Source organism: Oculina patagonica, chromosome 10 (assembly GCF_052425735.1).
Source record: "Oculina patagonica isolate OP01 chromosome 10, crgOcupat, whole genome shotgun sequence".
NCBI classification, from domain to species: Eukaryota; Metazoa; Cnidaria; class Anthozoa; order Scleractinia; family Oculinidae; genus Oculina; species Oculina patagonica.
Window position 1 is genome coordinate 1,903,473 of NC_135767.1, and position 19,138 is coordinate 1,922,610.

Here is a 19,138-nt window from a genome sequence, read left to right on the forward strand (position 1 = left end):
GGAGCGGTCTTGTGCCGCCTTCCGGATCCCATTCCAGGTCAGGTGCAGGGACTTAAGTTCTTTCTCGGCCGACCTTCGCCAAGTTGTTCTAGGCCTTCCCCGTGCTCGCTTTTCCTCTGGTGTCCAGAATAAACCTTCTTTAGCCACATCGCCGGAGTCCTTCCTCAATACATGCCCAATCCAACTCCATTTCGCTACGCTTGAATATTATTGCGACATGCAGAGCAAAAATTTGGTGGAAATTATCTCTGTACGACAAGCTAAAACAAAGCGATTTTTTAGGGTTTTGCTTACTCATAACCAAGTAATTAAACATGTTTTTTTTTTAAATCGCGTCCAAATATAATATTAAAATATACAAAAAAAATACTCTGTACCATACAAAGTTACGATAGCTCAGTTGGTAGAGAACACTTCTACAGAAGTTGTGTATGCCTCGGTCGTTGGTTCAAATTCAAACGGAAGCTATTGTTATTCTTTGTTCTCAGTTTTTTTTAAGTCAGTGTGCCGTTTTATTTAAAATTTAAAGGTTGAACAAACGCAACAGTAAATTTTGATATTTCAGTATGTTGAGATCGAACGCCGGCTATTTCAGTGAGACTTAAACCGCTGATGTCAAATAGAATTGGACTGACGCTTGTAGTGTAGAAAAAACACCACCGAGAAATCAAGCTGTTATGCCCCAGGTGAAACTATTTTTTTGCATATATATAAATCATTCGCTCCCCTTCAATATTAACGAAATTTGGTGGACATTATCTCTGTATGACTGGCTAAAATAGAGGAATTCGTTTAAAGCAATTTGTTTACTCGTAGCTGAACAATTAACGATTTTGTAAAGCGTGTCCAAATATAATATATAAATAATCAAAAAAAATTATCTGTACCGTACAAAGTTACAATAGCTCAGTTGGGAGAGAGTAGTTCCAGAGTAGTTATGCTGTATGTCCCGGTCGTTTGTTCAAATCTGGACGGAACCATTTTTTTCTTTTTCCTTTTTTTTTCCTTACGAGTAAAAGTCTCGCTTGTTCTTTTGAGCGAAAAAAAAAACTTTTAAATTATCTTGAGCGTGTGCGAGCAAACGTCTTGCTTATATATTTTCTTAAAACTTGCTAACTTTTATTTTAATTGGCAAGAGTTCAGTTTATTAATCTTGAGTGTGTGCCGGCACATCTCATTGCTTAAATTGTTGGTTAAATGCATCAAAAGTTTAACTTACATTTATTGTTTACATTGAGTTGTTTCGTTTGAGGGAGTAAGGGGTCGCTATGCGAGCGAAATTCTCGTTCGTATATCTTTATCTTAATCAGTTTGCTGGGCAAAAAGCCAACTGTGTGCGTCCAGCAAAAATTCTACACAATACAATTCCTTTGTTGACTAGGAAGCTAGGAGCTACGTTGTTTGATATATAAGTGGTGTATGGCCACTCTCGTGCATGTTTAGAAAGTTAAAGAAAATCGTACCTTTCAAAATATTAGCGAGATTTTCTAAAAGTATGGGCGAAATTAAACATTTGAAAAAATAAACATACTTTTAAATTTCAAAGACTTGTTTCGAACACTCTGTTTCCATTATCAGTTTGAAGATGTTTCTTTCAAAATATGACATTTACACGGGCACACGTCTCATTGACATGGTGAGATGTCATGGTGAGATATCCTCTCATTGACATGAGAGGATATCCCGCTCCGTATTGTCTCCATGATCAAGCTACTACAGAGTTTGGTATTAGGGTAGCCTATTCTCTGCAATTAATGTGTCACTCAGGGCGAGGATCTTATGTGCTTGAAACTCCCCGAAGAAGTAGTACTGCTCTAGTCTTCCTCTTTCATGGATGTGGCGTTCATGGTGTTTTTTAACTACATGTAAGCGGATGATCTCGGAGAGTTGATAACAGTGAAATAAAGTTTTAATGTTATAACCGACCACGAAAATCACAAAAATGATTGTCACTATCTTGTTTGTGCGGTTGCCCCTAGATAAATGAATAAATAAATAAATAAATAAATAACCAAATAAATAAATAAACAAATAACTTTATTTAAGTTTCAATGTATTAAGCACCGTTGCGCCAATTGTGGACACTGTAAATAAATAAACAAATATTGCAAATCGAATGTAAACTTGTTAGAAACCCCAACTGGCAGGAGGCTAACCAGTTGGCTATCTACAAAGCGTGGAGGAGTTGAATTTGGGACGACCGAAGACAAATCCATCTAGAATCAGGGAGGTGGATTTGAACGCGGTCCTCCGGATTACAAGTCCCTACCACTAGGCCACGCCGCCGTGAACACGTACACCCTGAGCGAGTACAGATGTATTTGTGTGCGCGCAGGACGAGAGTTGTATCGAACGAAGTTTTAATACCTTTGCTACAGAAAAAGGCCTTATGGCGAATAACAAAAATGGAGATGTCAGGTAGTAGCTCCAGCAGATCTCGCATGAATGGCTCGCTACAATTTCAGAGAACACTAGAACACACAACAGGAACAATGCCTTAGCGACTGCTACACTAGAGGACCAGTAGAGTAGCAAGCTTACTAGAGCTGTCACACTACCAAGAAGAAAGATCGCGGAAGACAAACTAATGTAGGGTTTCTAACAAAATGGTATATACACTTTATTCAATGTTTTAAAGAGGGTAAACACCTGAGTTTACGTGGGCCACTGGATGGAATAAGGTACGAGCTCTGTATGTATGCTTTTTGGTAAGGTCGGTCGTCATTTAAGTATCCGAAACCTACAAACAACACATACCGTAAAAGCTCTGAAGGCCCCCTCCTTCAAGCCCTGCTCTCTAACAAGCCGCCTCTGGAAGGTCAATACAGTATTTGAAGTAAGCGTTCTCTTTCTCTAGATAATAGGTAATGATTATTTGTGAACAAGACAGACAAGAAAACAAGATAATTCATCTATCATATTTGTTTTTTATTGTTACTTTTTCGAGAAACATTGAAAAGTACAGCCTTTTCTTCTATGTGTACTCTAACTGGAATAAAGTTGTAAATAAGTCCCCCTGCTCTCGCCCCCACCCTTGTGAAAAAACCTTGAGAAGACATAAGTTTCCCGGGGGAATAAATATGGTAAAACGGTAATCTGGAATTGATATAAGTCGATTGAAACCACCGTATGTCACGTAGAATGTAAATTTTTAAGCCACCGGGATAGATGAATGACTTACTTAATTTGCAAAACTGAACTGATTGGGTACTACTGAAATAAACATAATGCTACCCCGGTAACTATTAACAAGTGGCCTTGAAACATCAGAGGCAGGCGCGGACGAAGAACATGGAGAACCGCTTCTAATTGACACATATTTACAAACTCCTCTAAACTTATTTCTCAGCTTTTGGCTTTGAATTACTTCTACTGAACAAACGTTTACAATCGTGTTGAGTTCGTATTGTAATCATGACTTGTACCACAATGTTTATTTGAAGTCCAGCCTGATTGTTGTGGATATCTTGTGATACATTGATCACGTAACTCCAGATCATAAACACAGTGCTTCTTCAGTTGTGGTTCAACATGAAGTCCCAGGAATCCAGCCGTTAATTTTCCCAATCCATTTCCAATGGTTAGCAGTCCTAAAGCAAATTCTCTTTCCTTTGGCTCAGAAATTATTTCAGAAACAGTATATGCAGAGTTAACGTACATTGAACCTGCTATGAACCCTTCTGTTATACAGAGAAGTAGTATGACACTGACATGAGGAACAAAGCGAAACCACGAGGCAAATAGGAAGAATACAAGATGGCAAATTTCTATCAGGGCCAAAATCCAAGTTTTCTTGACACGCACGTAAGGGATCACTTTTGAGCAGGTGCAAGAGAGGAGGAAAATATGGGACCTCCCGAGGAACTTTCCTAGCTGGTAGCATATGATGTAGTATTGATAATGGTCCCTAGGGCTAAACGAGGCGTTGGAAAACGCCAAGGTAGTGATAATAGCTTGGTTTGAGAGATATTCTGCAAAGTATGTGAGAAACAAGAAGGTGATGTACGGTAAAATTTGCTTTGCGACTGAGAATTTTTCTTTCCATGTTAAGCCATTTTTAAACGTTGGGCCTGGTTCACCAGAGTCGTTTTCACTGGAAGGTAATTTTTCATACTTTGCACCTCCGCCGTCCGTCTCTTTTGCATCGATGTTTTTCTTTTCCAAGAAGGCGTACATTAATAGAACAAGGAAGGGCCATGGGATGGTCGTCGACATTGCTGTTCTTGGAGGTAAACACGCCCAGGTTGTAAGGCCTGTAAAACAACAAGACATAAATCGTCCATGGCTCAGTAAAGTTTTCCCAGACTAGCTAGGTCCAAGACCAGGCTATAGAACCTACTGACTATTAGCAAACACGCAACAAGAGGCCCTGATCGCCCGCGAGGTAGATTTTTCATGCATTGGTGATGGCCGAAAGGTATTAAAACACATACATTTGTCCCTGCTATCGATCGTTAGAAGGCCTACGCCGCCCGCGAGGTTTGTCATGCATTAGCGACGGCCACAAAATATTGAAACAAAACCATCAATAAGTCTGTTTTATTTTTATGCTATGCAAGTTAAAGATTAGTCACTGGGTTATGCTAAAATAATAAGACTGTTTGCTTTCGGTTTTCGTCGACTTTGATAGCTGACACGGGACTTCCTTTTTTTGCAAATCAATTTGCAATTTAATTGTGATGGAAGTACTGCTTTCACCATAGCAAGTGCGTTATCTACTGAAGCATTGCAGTTGTTAAAATGTTAAATTGATAAATAAATATTTGCTATACTTTTAGAACTTGGGTATCGATAACGGCATGAAACTTTGACGATAGGCTTTGTGGCTAGTAGTTAGATAGACTAGCATTAACAACCTGCAGTTTTACGCTTGAGCTTGAAAGATGGGTGTCCATAATTATATATGCAGGTATGACTAATCTTGATGTGAACCGTGGCGAATTTTCTTAAATCTAGATTAGTCATATACACAAAATTGTCCATTTTTCTTTTCTTTTCATACAATTACGGTTTTTGTTGAATAAGGATTTTGGAGTCTGAAGGGTTTTCAATTAAATTGGGTTAGTTATTTTTAATATCAATTTAAATTCAAATTTCCTTGGGAATAAATTAAAAAATGACACGCATATTAATCATACCTATTTATATCAAAAGCTAAGTTACGTCTTAATGTAAACTTTCAACGGTAATCGTTCGTGTGAAAATGCACAGTTTGAAATAAAGTTGACTTGACTTGGATTGTACAAGAAGGAAACAACATAACTGTCTGACTGGAGTGTCACGGTTTGGAAGCTGTTTTTTTGGGGGGGTAGTCAAGAACACTTTTGGTGATCAACTGGAATGTGAGAACAGCAATGAACGAATTGATCGCAACTAGGGTCCTTACTATGTCTGGGACGCCGGGAAAAGAGGCCAGGAAAAACGGTTTCGACTACTTGACACATTCTAACTGCCTAAGGTGCGACCTAAGGTCTGAAATCAAGGTTAAAATGATCTTTTCCTCATTGTGTTTTTGGGCTGAACTAATTAGACTTGCAAAATAATTTTACTCCCCTGCATCAAATAAAAACAAAATAAATCGAGTTTCCTGACTCACCTGTGTAATATAAGGGCCCAAGCAGCGAAGAAACGCCAATTCCCGCCACAAAGGCGCTCACAGTAACTTCATGGTAACAAGCCGTCATAGCTAGAAATGTTATTTCACTAAAACTAACGCCCGATTCAATAACACTGATGCCGAACAACCTCCAGTGAACATTCTGAACCGATACAATCACAATTAATCCAGTTACAAGCAAGAATACTACAATAAGCGACTTGTATAAGTAGGAACATTTCTGAAGAAACCACGGTGCACTTGCTTTCACACCGAGAACCGGTACAGCAATAGCAATGATCACAATTGTAGTAGGTATAATACTGCCCGCTAACACGTCTTCGGCGGCTGCAAGGGAAATTTCGTCGTAGATTAGCGATAATATCCCAAACACGAAGAAGCAGGCGATGTTTCGAGGACTCTCTCTAGAATTTGTGGTATCCTCTACTGATTTTTCCATGATCTTCAATTAAGAAACGTTCTTTTTAGTTTTGATCAGTTGATACTGCAATTGTCGTTAACCGAGTATAAGTTAAAGGAGCCACGTCACGTTATTGGCTCGAGGGCGTAATTATACTTCATAATTCACGCATAATAATATAAAATTAAAATGTAATATAATGACAAAATATAAATATAATAATATAAAACATACCTTTGTTAGCGGCTACTAATTTTAGTCATTTTAGCGATTTTAGTGAGTTGGGCGAAAATCGCTAAATTTAGCACTCGCTAAAATTTGCCTGGGTCAAATTTAATACTCGTAGATTTAAGCATCCCCCCTCCCACCACAAAAGAAAACAAAATTAAACACCATTAAACAAAGAAGAGTTGAAAAGGTCTTTAAAAAATGGATACCGGTTCTTTCTGGCTACGCAAATGTTAGTTCAATTTCAAGTGAGTTTATTCTTTTACTGAACATCGATTTCCGTCTTAGCTATGAATTCAAACTGAACTGGTTTACACGATACCACTGATTCTTTAAAATTTTCATAAAATCACTAAATTAAATAGTCGCTAAATTTTGCGCGGAAAAAATAGCTAAAATTAGTAGCCGCTAACAATAGTAACCTTAAGGTAGAAGCAAAAACACAGTGACACTCAGCCGGTGCCTGTTGGAAATCCGCGAATCTGATTGGTCCTGCCATTGTTTTCTATTCGCTGTTGATAAAACACGATCACACGAGCGTTGCTCTTAAAAGGGAATTTTTTTTCTTGATTTTTGCCTTAAAAATACAGTACATAAAATTGTAGGTTTTAGACTCAACATATTTTCGGAAAAGCAATGTGCCTGAGCGATCAAGTTTCCCAACCCCTTCTAACTCCTAAGGCCAAGTGTGCCTTATCCTTCAGTTTTAACACACCTTTTTTTAACAGGAATTTCTGACCTTAGTTAGGAGGGAGACGGTCAAGAGAGGTCAAGTGACGAAGAACAGTCGGTTTGGTTTGCCACTTTGAAAGCAGTAGTCGCAGCTAAAGAAATAGACTTGCTTACAAGTCGAGCCACACACACGGCGCGGAGCGCGAAAGCGAGCGCGAGAGCTTCAACACCAAACCGGAAACGAGAAGCGAACTTTTTGAAAGTCTACTAAAGAAAGAACTTATACTACACCATTTATGTCCCACAATGATGAAGGGTTCTTTCACAAGCAAGAATGCTCTAATTAGCCCTCCCCTTCCACCCTGGACGGGATAGGGGAGGGGGTGGGGAATGGGGAGGCCTCCCCCCGGCCCCATTCACATCAAGGTAGCCCTTTTATAAACCTTCGTTTGTAATTTTTGAGTGACCCATTAGGTATTAAGTGAGTTTAACCTGAATTTGAATGAAGTTTTAAGAGGTTTTAAGAAGGAATTAAAGAAAGAAAATTTTGAAACACCACCAGCCCGGGACCACCAGACAGTTGACCCCCACGCAAGAGCACTCCAGGTTATCAGGGGACTGTCTGTGTCCTCTATCAATTTTTCACTTCAAATTCTAATTTTTTTAAAAAAGAGCCAATAAATCTCCAATATTTTTTTTTTCTCTAAATGTTACTAATCCCTTGACAAAAATTATCTCCTCCTAAAAATCCCAAAAATTTTACATAACATAGACATATGGGATGGGTGAAGCTTTACCCTGTTTGCCAAAGTGTCTTTAATACAAAAGAGAAAAAAGCCCTATGGCACCCAGGGTAGTGAAGCATTTTCGGATTCTTTGACACGCGAACAAGATATTTCCGTTTAACTCAATATTAAGCATTGGAAAAAGCGGCCGTCAGGTAAAACCCCGCCTTAAGATGAGTCAGTCGTTAGGTGCGTTTGTTCCAAGTTAATTTGAAGGGCCCTTTTCGAGGACACTTTTCTCAACCCTTTCCTATATTTGGAATTCAACTCTGGAGAACGCTACCCTCTTATATACCTCCAGCCGGAAAAAAAGGTACCTATTTTGGGTAGCCAGCGTAGCTTGGCGGTAATCGGCCTGAAAAATTTGAACCAGGGTTCGTACCCTTTTTCACAAACAATTTTCAGGACTCCCAAAATTCAAATGAACCCTTCCACTCCCAAGATACCTGAATATTATTTCTCCTACTGTCTGTACATTTCTTATTTTAGTTCAGAGAATTCATTTTTTACTTGAGTTTAACAGATTTCCAGAACTTTCCAGGACCGGTAGTCTCTTTCCTGGACTTTCCAGTCCTGGAAAGTGCACCAATAAAATTCCAGGACTTTGCAGGTTTTCCAGGACCCAACTGAACCCTGTTGAACGTAACAAGATGTTCACTTATTGCAATGACTGCAATATTTTATTTTAAACCCCATGAATAACTTACAGTGGTTCGAGTAATACGTTAATGACCAGTATAAAATGCGACAGATTTTATAAACTTTCCATGAGGGAAAATTGAACAGTACTACTGAAAAGTACTGCTCAAAAGCATGCATTTGAATGGTCACACTAAAAGATTGAATAAATTCACACTCAAAATAGTGATCGTAAAGCAAGCCTTGAGTCTGGACTCAAGGCACAAAAAAGAGTTACAACATATTCTAATTCACTCTACCAAACCCAACACCATATTGTAATCAAGTCCAAATTAGCAGTTGACATTTACCTATTCTAAAGACAAATCCAGTAAATAAAAGTAGCTTCTCCGAATCAGTGTCTCCCTAGACTTGCGTAGCACTTCGCAGGTTGATTTATATTTAGGAATGTCAAGTACAGCTACATAAATGAAACTTTAAAAACTTTCATCGTTCGCTCGTAGCTCCTATAAAACACATCCCCCTTTATAAACTTTCTCCCCGCGAATCGATTAAACTCTCTTTTGTAATTCCACTAGGTAGCTGTACTTCTGTAATCAACTAAAAAAGTGTTGAAAAAGAATCAACTTCGAATTTAACTAGTGTTGTGTTATTGCTCTACTAATTGTGTCTCAAAGTAACTCTACATGTTTATGTTAAAGTTAGTCAGTCGAGGGAATATTACCGTCGTTTTCGGCAAGTTTTCGTAGATACAGCAAAGAATTTCCAATTACTTATCAGAAATACTACGAGCAGTTCCGAAGTTTGTCGTGTCAGCTTGTTGCCTTTAGTCAAGGCTACGTTATGTTGTTACTTAGCAACCAGTTGTGGTTCTAGTCAGTTTCTGGTACTTATTCCCCCGACCATTTCTACAGGGTACACCCAAACCTACAGTCGTTCGCACTTAGTCCTTAGAATTCCTTGTCCCCAGTTTAACCCTCTACCTGCGAAACGATATATAGCCTTTAATACTAGGGTACCCTGAAGACTGTACTGCAGTTTTGATAGCATTGCTTCAATCACAAATGACTTATGAAAATGGTGGTTACTTAATTGTCAACAAACTACTTTCTACAATGGTAAACGGTGTTAAAATTATCTGTAGGCTCAAACAAGCCTTGATGGAAGTCTTTTTTGGCATAATAATGGCATAAAGGCAGTCACCCCCAGATCTGCAACTTGAGCAGTTGAAATACTGGGCAGTTTTTCTTACACATCAGACAAAAATTAAGTGTTGGTTAAGGTATACGACAATACCCTTGCCCCTTCACTTGGCCGGTGAGGGACAAGGAACAGTGCGTTTTCCATTTTTCCTTTTGGGCCCTACTAAGAAAAAAAAATTCAAACATTGTTGAGCATTGGGGCAAACAGCTCCATGGCATAAGGGCAGACATCTCCTTTACTGGACAATTTTTGTCCAAACCAGGTTGTTGAACTTTGTGGTCTGTAAGTGTTCATACAGTCAGGGTCAGTCATTGCTGTAATACAGTAAAACTGCATGTCATAAGGGCAGTCACAATTGTTCAAGTTCCGAGTCAGTTTTCAATGACCCACTTGGCATTAGGTGGTCCATGACAATCCCGCAATAACAGACCTCAGTGTTGAGACCTTGCATCAAGGCAAGACCAAAGGTATGGTCCATATGGCATAAAGGCAGTCACCCACAATGAAAAAAAAAAAAAAAAAAAAAAAACTCAAGATTGTTTTCGCGAGTTTTCAATGGCATAAGGGCAGCATCCCAAAATTAGTACATTAGTAAAAAGATACTCCAAAGGTTTGTTTCATTACTGAAACAAACAGGGATAAACAAAGAAAGAAAACAAAGTACCATGGAAATTTCAGAACAGTGTAGAAAATTAGAATACAGTGCTCCTTTGCACAGGTTTGGTTAGCTTTGGTGGAAATTAGTGGAAAGTTATGGGCATCTACTAAAGTATTGATGTGAAAGAAATGTTGACTATGTGAATGGGTGGAGAGCAACACTAAACAACCAACACACAGACACATCTACATGAGTACAATTTGATTATTTCACTTTCTCCAGAAATTACAATTTGAAAATTAATATTTGTCCCATAGTGCAGGATTTGAAGAGCTTCACAAGCCCACTGGAGAAGTCGATTCGGAGTGTGGTGCTGGCCAGCGCTCTAGGCGCTGACCTGGGAAGCGTACTTGTTGCAATCCAGTTCCCCGTAGGTGATGCAGCGCTCCTGACAGTCGCATTGAGTGGTGCAGACCGGGGTAAGGAAACCCATGTCGTTATCCTGCCAAGCCTTGCACAAAGCATCGACGAACTTGTCCATCATCTCCTCAGTGTGCTCAGGAGTTGGTGCGATGCGCAGCCTTTCCTTGCCGCGTTCCACTGTGGGATAGTTGATGGACTGCACGTACATTCCATACTCGGTCAGCATATCATTGGAAATGGCTGTGCACTTTGCAGCATCACCAACCTGTAAATCAGCAGCAAATTCTCTTTACTTTTCTCCATAAATTTTGCTCAATTCTCTTCGGAGAATTTGCAGTTACATGTAGATCAAAATCATTTAACGGTCTAGATCATTTGGCACCTCTTGAAAGAAAATTTGGCTGAAATGTTCGTAAAATTTCTTACATCTTTTATCAGCTTTAATGTTAACCATCACCCTTACCAAGTTAAATGTTTTAATCAGATTTTCTTTGATTTGTTGTCATAAGTTTATTTTTTCAAAGACAATGCAAAAGAAAATGCATTACGGTCCCTTAAACTTATTTTGCGAGGTTCAGTGCATTTTGGCAATGACAACAACGGGATTTTTACAGTGTCTGCTAAGCCAACATTGTTTTAAATACTTCTCAATATATGTATTTTTTTTAGTGGTCCCGCGCCACGCCACATTTTGAACTCTCCGCAAAAGTTGTTCGCTTCTTGTCGCGGCGTGCGGCACGCTAAACAGTGACATTTCAGAATCAATCAAGCGGCAAGTTAGTCCCAGAGGTTAAAAGTCTCACCTACATCAAAGGGTTTGCGCTCTTTAGGCTCTTCGGAAATATGCCGCATTCTCGGCAAACTACACGGCATGAATATGTAATGAGCTAGAACAATAGACTGAATATGTGAATTCTTAACGACCGCAAAATTTGCGGTACACACTCAAATCGAGATGAAGTTGTCATGCATTTAAGGTGGCAAACACTAATAAGCCATTTGCACCAAGGTATTACAAATAGTTTTGTAAGAAAAGAAAAATAGCACTGACATTTCAGGTCAAAGTTGTGTCCTTTTGTACAGTCATGTATCTGTTTCATTCAGAGGCTAAAAAAATAAATAAAAGACAAAAAACTTACATGCACTGGGATGATTTGGCTTGGTGCGTACACCACAGGCAGGCCAGCACTCACAAGCTTGTTCCTCAGGGTACGCACAACACTCTGATGTTTTTCACGTAGGCTGCGCCCTTCATCACTAGCTAGAATACCAATGGATGTAATGGCAGAGTTGACAGTGACAGGGGGCAAGGAAGTGGTGAAGATAAAACCTGACCCATAGCTGCGGACGTTGTCACAAAGGGCAGCAGATGCGGCAATGTACCCGCCAATTGCTCCAAATGCCTTGCCGAGGGTTCCAGTGATGATGTCCATCTTGTGCATGATGTTATCACGATCCCCAATACCTGCACCATTATCACCATACATGCCCACTGCATGAACCTGTCAATATGCAGATTACCTTCTTAGTGAAAGTTGAATGAGCCCAATTACTGTTAGTAATTCTTAATTAGCATTTTAGTCCCAACAGTTTCATACATGTAACACAGTCATGGTTGCCATAAGACATGCAGTTTTACATAAAAATTACCTGACTTTTTACCGACTTTTAGTAGGTGGTTAGGTTGTGTGGGTTTTTTTGTTATCCTGATAAAAATAAATTTTCCCCGACCAAACAAATACAAAACGTCAGATATAGTAGCGACCTCCAGCCTCTGCTTCCAACAAAACGAAACATCGCTGAGGTCACATTGACCTGAAATGTTCCTTCCAGCCCTCAATTGCCCCTGACTTTTCTTAAATAAGGAATTTCAATTTTCCCTGACTTTGAAGAATTTTATTTTTCCTTGACCATTTCCTGACTGCTTACCTCATCAACAAAGGTCAAAGCTCCATACTTGTGCGCCACATCACACATTTCCTCCAGAGGACACACGTCACCAGTCATGGAATGTACAGTCTCAAAAGCCACGATCTTTGGCACGTCAGGGTCTGCTTGCTCCAAAAGCTGTTCAAGGTGCTCCACATCGTTGTGGCGGAAAATGAATTTCTTAGCTCCACTGTTCCTTATGCCCTGGATCATGGAAGCATGGTTACCAGCATCAGAGAAGATCAGGCAGCCTGCAAATGAATTATTGTAAACGCAATTAACATTTTACCAAAAAGACACCGCATCACAGCAAAACAGTAATGCATACCATCTAAGAGGAAAAAATGTTTCTTATGAATTTTTGTGGAGTAACTAGATGAATTACCTTATTCCAATTTCCCAAATACAAACTGTCCGGAGTGCTTTAGTCCTTTCATTTCCAAGCTTAAAAGATAAATTTTCCACACTAACTGCCACACGCTGGATTTAATGTTGAAACATTTACCTTTATTTAACAATAACTATTTTTATTATCTCTTAGTTAAATATTTCCTTCCTTCTATCCACCCACTTTTGAGCATTATGGAAATTATGACAGAAGTTTCTTGTCAAAATCATTAGCTTAGCAAGATTTAAACTAGGTATTTTTGTTGTTTTGGGGGTACACGAGTAAAATTTCTAGAAGTGGAAATTTCAACCATTTTCTTACCAGGCAACTGACGTGCCAGGGTAAACAGAGTGGTGTCATTGGCTACGTAGCAGGATGTAAAAAGCAGAGCTGCCTCCTTCTTGTGTATCTCTGCCAGCTTCCTCTCCAATTCATCATGATAGCTGCTTGTTCCAGAGATGTTCCGGGTGCCACCAGCGCCAACTCCATGCTTCTCAATAGTTTCTCTATAGATATATGTACAAAAAGGTTGTCGTATTCTAAAAGTTTTACCTGACATTTGAAGTATCACATCTGCATGTAAGTGTCCCTTAATGGGAGGTGTACTCTACAGTACTGGAGATTACATTGCATCACTTGCGGTCATTTGGAGCCACTATTCAGTGTTCCTTTGTATGAGGTGGCTTCCCAAAATTATTTAATTTTTTGTGGCCTCTACCAAGTTAAAAATGTTTTGTTCCTCTGATCAACTAAGTGTGATCAAGCAGAATACCCGTGTAAACATGTTGACACAGAACAGCCTTAAATTTTGTAGAACTGTTAAGTCTGCATTCAAGCCTAGTGGCCCATCAGGCTTAAGCTTATCCCAGTTTACTATTCCAGGGATACATAACATGTAAATTTGCTGATACCTATTTATACATCTGGGTGGAGTGAAGCACTACAAGAGTAGTGTCATGCCTGACAATACAATGCAGCGACCCCAGGCTGGGCTCAAACCTGACTCACTCCATCTTAAGTCTAGCACACTAATTGTTAGGCTACCACATATCACATCTCCGAGTCTAAATTATTGTAAGGATGGCAATTTTCAAGAGCTTCCTGTATGAACAAATTGGCATTACCAAAGACCTTTACGAGAGGTTGCTTCTGGTCAGTTTATGTCCAATAACTAACAAACAACAATCTTACCTTGCAGTTTTCAAAACCTCTGGGTGTCGGCTCATCCCGAGGTAGTCATTACTGCACCACACTGTCACGTCCTTGCCATCAAGGGAATTGCTGTAATCCTTGGCAAATGGGAACGACTCAGCCAGACGGTTCACCCGCTTGAAAATACGATAGGTATTGTCCTGCTTCTTCTTCTCAATCTCTTCCAAAAAGAACCGATCGTAGTCAAAGTGAGACTGGAATGCCTCAATGCTGGGTGCAGGGCCTGTTAATAAACACACAGAGAACAGAACCATTAACTTCATGAAGGTTTTTTTAATGCCTGTCTCACTGGAAAACCAAAGTTATTATTAATTAAACAGCTCATACTGCAGAAAATCAATAATTACAAGTAGAAACAAAACATGGAACCAATGGTTCAAAATGAGTGTACTTATAGTTGTTTGCCTGCCTGCTGTTTGATGGCTGGAGAAATGCCCCCAGGCACTGTTGCTTTCTGTCATTATTTCCCTAATTTTAAATAAGTCCGAGATAATTATTGTGTGACTATTCTCCATATCAACTGTGCACCTTTGATTTAAAAAATTATCATACTCAAGGGGTGATAAATGTCTTAAGACACTTTTCCTTGCAAAACTGTCATTGTCAGATTATTGCATATCTTTTGATATACACTAAAAAAAAGCAAAAAGATGAAATAATAATTAAAATATTGAGAACTAAGTACCTTGGACTCCAAGAGCAGGCATAGTGACCATCTGACGCACACCAGTAGGCTGGGGAAAAACATTTCCCACCTTCATGGCAGGGGTGGGGTGGATGTTCTTCAAAGCATCAACAACCAACTTGCCACTAGAGAATGGGCACTTCCCAGCTGAAATACAAAACAGAGTCTTGAAGATCACCACAAGGGAAATAGCTGAGATTTAAGCCAGAAAATTCCTCAATGATGCAGAACCACACAGCGGTCAAACGCAGCGCGCGTGCGCAGTTCTTGTGTAATTCCCGCCAAACTTTTCCATACAAAGTCTTAAATTTTTCGAAAACTTTCGCTTTAAAGCCAAAAGTTAACGCCGTCCCTGGAAAGTTAAGGTTTATACGCCGCTATGGGTTGGAAATTTGATAATTCATCTCCACTGAGTGTCCCAGCTTGAACTGTTCTTTCACCGTACTATTTCTTTAACAATTTCACAAAAGTTTGCCCACTTTCGAGTCAAAAGTTCGAGGCGGCGAAGAAGAACGTGACGTCATTTTTTGCGTTTGACTGCTGTGTGATGCAGAACAGAGGTGCATGTTATCTCTGTGATTGGTTGTCTGCAACGTAACAGCAAAGCAAGGACACAACACACATCTCTGTGTTCAGCTTAAATTATAATAACCCTATCTTGTAGGTGATGGAAATCATCATAATCGCAAGTGATATTGTATGCTTGTCTTAACTAAAGTTTACTTAATTTTTTTTTGGGGGGGGGGATGTGGGGGGCAGGGTGGCGTACTATTCAAAACTAAACTGATGGTTTTAACCTTTTATGCCATATAAATGTCAGAATCAGTTGATTTGACAGTAACACCTATAAATGATGCCATCACAACAGTCTGTGAAACAAGAAGTATAAAGAGTGCGGTACATGACTGTACATACAAACTTAAATGCTACAAACACCATTACTATATATCAAAACAAAGACTAAGTTATTAATAACAGTAATAATTACCTGACTCCCCGGTGGTCTCCTTGTTGCAAGCTCCTTCTTGGTAATCGCAAGCACAGGCAACAAATCCTTCAGCCTTCAGCTGAGCCTCGTCAACAGCCGCATTGTGCGTAAATGGGCATTTGCCATCTGAAAGTATAACATGGAGGGAAAGTTTACAATTTTATCTCTATGTTTTAAATATAAATTCATAAAGCTATAGATACTTTTCATCAAGTCATCAGGTTGATGAAAACGTTTCAGCCCAAAGGGCACCTGGGTGCACTAAGGACTCCCACTCCTTGATGAAAAATGTGGAAAATGTCCTTACAGCTGTAAATTTGTAAACACTTTCAGGGAGCCAGGGGTATACTATATTTTTATCACTATCCACTTGGAAAATTTTTTGATAATGTAAGACAAAATATTTTTTTTTTTTTGTGGGGGATTTTTTATTTTTTTTTTGTATCCCAAAAAAAAATAATTTTTTTTTTAAAAAAAAATCTCCATTGCCTGTCCAAAATCGTACATTTAAGCTAATAAACATGACTTCATGTAAGTCTATAGACAGCAAGATCAAGAGTTGTACATAGGTATGTAATATCTGACATAAGGGACCTTCAGGTCCGAGTGTACAAGCATAAGATTGTGTGTGAGTATGACTTTCAAATTTCAATCAAGTTATGTTCCCTGAGCCCCCACTCCTTCCTGGTGCTGACCAGTTGAAAATGAGATATCGGTATGAGACTTAAGTGAAGTGTGATAATCTAGTGCATATGTATGCACTAGGTTTGAAAAGTGGTACCCGTCCTTGTACTCAATCTTGTACTCGTACTAGGGCGGGCGGCCGCTTTTTTTTCTTTTCCCCTTATACTCTGATTCGAAGGTCTATATTGTGTGCTATAGACCCAGGCTGACCCAGACAAACTGTCGCCATTTGTTTGTATAGAGATCAACAGGAAGCCTGCAGAAATATGATTATAAACACAACAGGGTCCTTTTTGGCAGAATTCCAAACTTGCCACTAAATCAAGATGTATTAGCCTCTAGTCAAAACAAAATATCGCCTAGTGTACAGCTAACTGGAAGCTATTTCGCAGATCAGTTTGACCCTAAAAAATCTACCATCTCCCATGGAAAAATTGGCTAATGAATATGCTATGTTGAGAAGTGGCATAGGAGCTATAAAGTGAATTGTGTTGTGTTTTTTACACTAGGCAATGTGCCACACAAATGAAGCACTGTATGAATAAAACACTAATTCATGATTATGTACTCAATGGCCTCTGGAAAACGGACAAAAGGTAATATCATCTGAGGTACAAAACACTGCTAAATGAATATTATTTGCATGCCGCTCGTTTACAATATTAGGTTTGTATACAATTGAGTAGAGGCGCAACTGAAGAGACCGACAAAACCTTTAAGACGGATTCCGCTGAAAGTTCGAGCAATGAGTGGAAAATTAATACAAAATCCCTTTTTCGGCACTTTTTTTATTTTTAAAAGTCTTGATTTTTTTTTTTTGTGCCCCCCCAATAAATTTTAAAAAATTTTAAAAAAAAAAAAAATAAAAACAAAAAAAAAAATAAAAACCCGCCTTTTTTTTTTACCGCCCCAAAACTTTAATAAAAAAAAAAAAAATAATTTTTCGGGGTTTGTATTAATTTTTTTTTTTTTAAAAATATTTTTCTTTTTTTAAAAAAACTTAAAATCTTTAATGGTCTGAGTCACTGTTTTGGCAACAAAATCAATATCATCTTTACCTTAATTTGCATGTCAAAAAAGTCCATACATTAGCCACACTACTAATGAGTTTCTTTGTTCTTTTGTTTTTAATTGTACTATATTGCAGCTCAGTTGTCAGTGACTCAGCAGTCAACCTCGATTCTGTTTTTTTTTACGTAATCCATGTCTTCTCGTTTGTACACTATTATTAAAGATGATCCAAACGAAATGAAACTTAACGAATCAAATCCAAACATTGGATGACTTAAGACACTTGTTTTAAATGTGAGGCTTGCATTTCAAACACACCAAGCCGACAAAGATGCACTTTTGTGAATAAATTTATCAATCAACCATGTCCTAAGGCAAGTACAAAACAAAAGAAATCTATGCAAATGCATAAAAATTGCGTCAAAAATAACGACAAATTCCGGTTTGGTTTTCGAAAATGACACGCAAAGCTAACTAACCGGGCAAAGAAGGTTCCGCTTGGAGAGTAAATACGTCAAGTAACACAACTTCTTTACTCGAAAAATAGCTCAAATCAAAGGTTGAAATATGGTATCTAAGGAACAACAAAGTAATTTCTAAAATACTGTACAACAATTTGTACTTTTACGAGTCGAAGAAATGGCTCATCCGATTATCAGGTGATTTAGAAAATTTGGGTCGATCGGTCAGCAATATATTTTCCTTAATCCGACCATTTAAGTAACTTTAATTAAGATTCAGGCTTTAAGAAGTTAAATTAAGTAAACACAACGAACCTTTAGCAGAAGTTGTGGCTCCAAGGGTCTTTGCTCCTGAAGAAAAAAGATTAAATTACAATTTAATTCGAAACGAGACGGTGTTATGCAACATGGAGTGAAGTTTCAAGATCGAAGATCGAGGGCAGTTGTGCATGCAAAACCAACGGGTTTTCCATAATCATCCCTTCTTTACCGCTTTGTCTCAATATTTACGTGCTTTAAAAGAAAGATTTTCACTCTCACCTTCATTCTTTTCGGGGACTTCATCGGTTTTGTGTATAACCTCCGACATCACAGGACATCGCTCGGCGTACGACACCAATACAGGCCCCCTCGCTTTGCGCACGAAAGACGACGGTACACGCGCCAAAAACGGACATTTCTTTGCAAGTTCCATTGTAAAAACACCCTGAACGGATTAGAAAACTGAACTGCGGTTGTTGTAGCGTCAAAAAGCTGAAATTGTTACCTCAAAAACGAGTAAATCGGCGGAATGACACTGCACACCCACACACTGAAGAGCAATCTGCGACAGCCGGTGTTATATAGCGACTGACTTACCAAATTAGGATACGACGACCATTTATGGGAATGGTATGTCACGCGAAATTTATCACTCAGCTGTGGCGGTTTCCATCACAGCTGAAAACGCTTAAAATATTTCTTTCAAATATTTCTCACAGCAGATAAAAGGATGTTAACAATTATTTCCGATCGATTGCTGATAAAAGTTCATTCTCCGTTCTTTAAAACAGCTTGAGAAGCGGTCGCCTGGTGATCGTCGCTTTTGTACCCCTACCCCACCCCCTAGCGGGATGGGGCAAGGGTCATGGGATATTGGAGGCTGTTTTGAATTGACGAACAGGTTCCAAACTTGTTTTTTCGTACTTAAATGCCTCTTAAGCATTCTTTTAGTAT

The 19,138-nt window shown here is 38.9% G+C and overlaps 2 protein-coding genes across 2 annotated transcripts; both read right to left on the reverse strand.

Annotated features, from left to right (window-relative positions):
* Window positions 1-3,042: 3,042 nt before the first annotated feature.
* On the reverse strand, window positions 3,043-6,113 carry LOC144628577 (uncharacterized). The gene is made up of 2 exons (XM_078486691.1): window positions 5,597-6,113; window positions 3,043-4,253 (listed from the first exon to the last, which is right to left on the reverse strand). Exons 1-2 carry the CDS (start codon window positions 6,054-6,056, stop codon window positions 3,385-3,387), a joined length of 1,329 nt encoding a protein of 442 aa, XP_078342817.1. The 5' UTR covers window positions 6,057-6,113; the 3' UTR covers window positions 3,043-3,384.
* A 4,275-nt stretch (window positions 6,114-10,388) lies between these two features.
* On the reverse strand, window positions 10,389-18,758 carry LOC144628576 (5-aminolevulinate synthase-like). The gene is made up of 9 exons (XM_078486690.1): window positions 18,464-18,758; window positions 18,239-18,274; window positions 15,768-15,893; window positions 14,780-14,926; window positions 14,074-14,317; window positions 13,204-13,388; window positions 12,495-12,745; window positions 11,705-12,067; window positions 10,389-10,830 (listed from the first exon to the last, which is right to left on the reverse strand). The coding sequence occupies exons 1-9, from the start codon at window positions 18,615-18,617 to the stop codon at window positions 10,528-10,530; spliced, it is 1,809 nt and encodes a 602-aa protein (XP_078342816.1). The 5' UTR covers window positions 18,618-18,758; the 3' UTR covers window positions 10,389-10,527.
* Window positions 18,759-19,138: the final 380 nt, after the last annotated feature.

Bases quoted from the DNA above. Each gene is read 5' to 3' on its own strand.
- LOC144628577 (XM_078486691.1), bottom strand. From the start codon at position 6,056: ATGGAAAAATCAGTAGAGGATACCACAAATTCTAGAGAGAGTCCTCGA. The intron at 4,254-5,596 runs GTGAGTCAGGAA...GTTGTTTTACAG, and splicing joins TGGGCCCTTATATTACACAG to GCCTTACAACCTGGGCGTGT.
- LOC144628576 (XM_078486690.1), bottom strand. From the start codon at position 18,617: ATGGAACTTGCAAAGAAATGTCCGTTTTTGGCGCGTGTACCGTCGTCT. The intron at 18,275-18,463 runs GTGAGAGTGAAA...TTTTTTCTTCAG, and splicing joins AGTCCCCGAAAAGAATGAAG to GAGCAAAGACCCTTGGAGCC. The intron at 14,927-15,767 runs GTAATTATTACT...TTTGTATTTCAG, and splicing joins GGAGACCACCGGGGAGTCAG to CTGGGAAGTGCCCATTCTCT.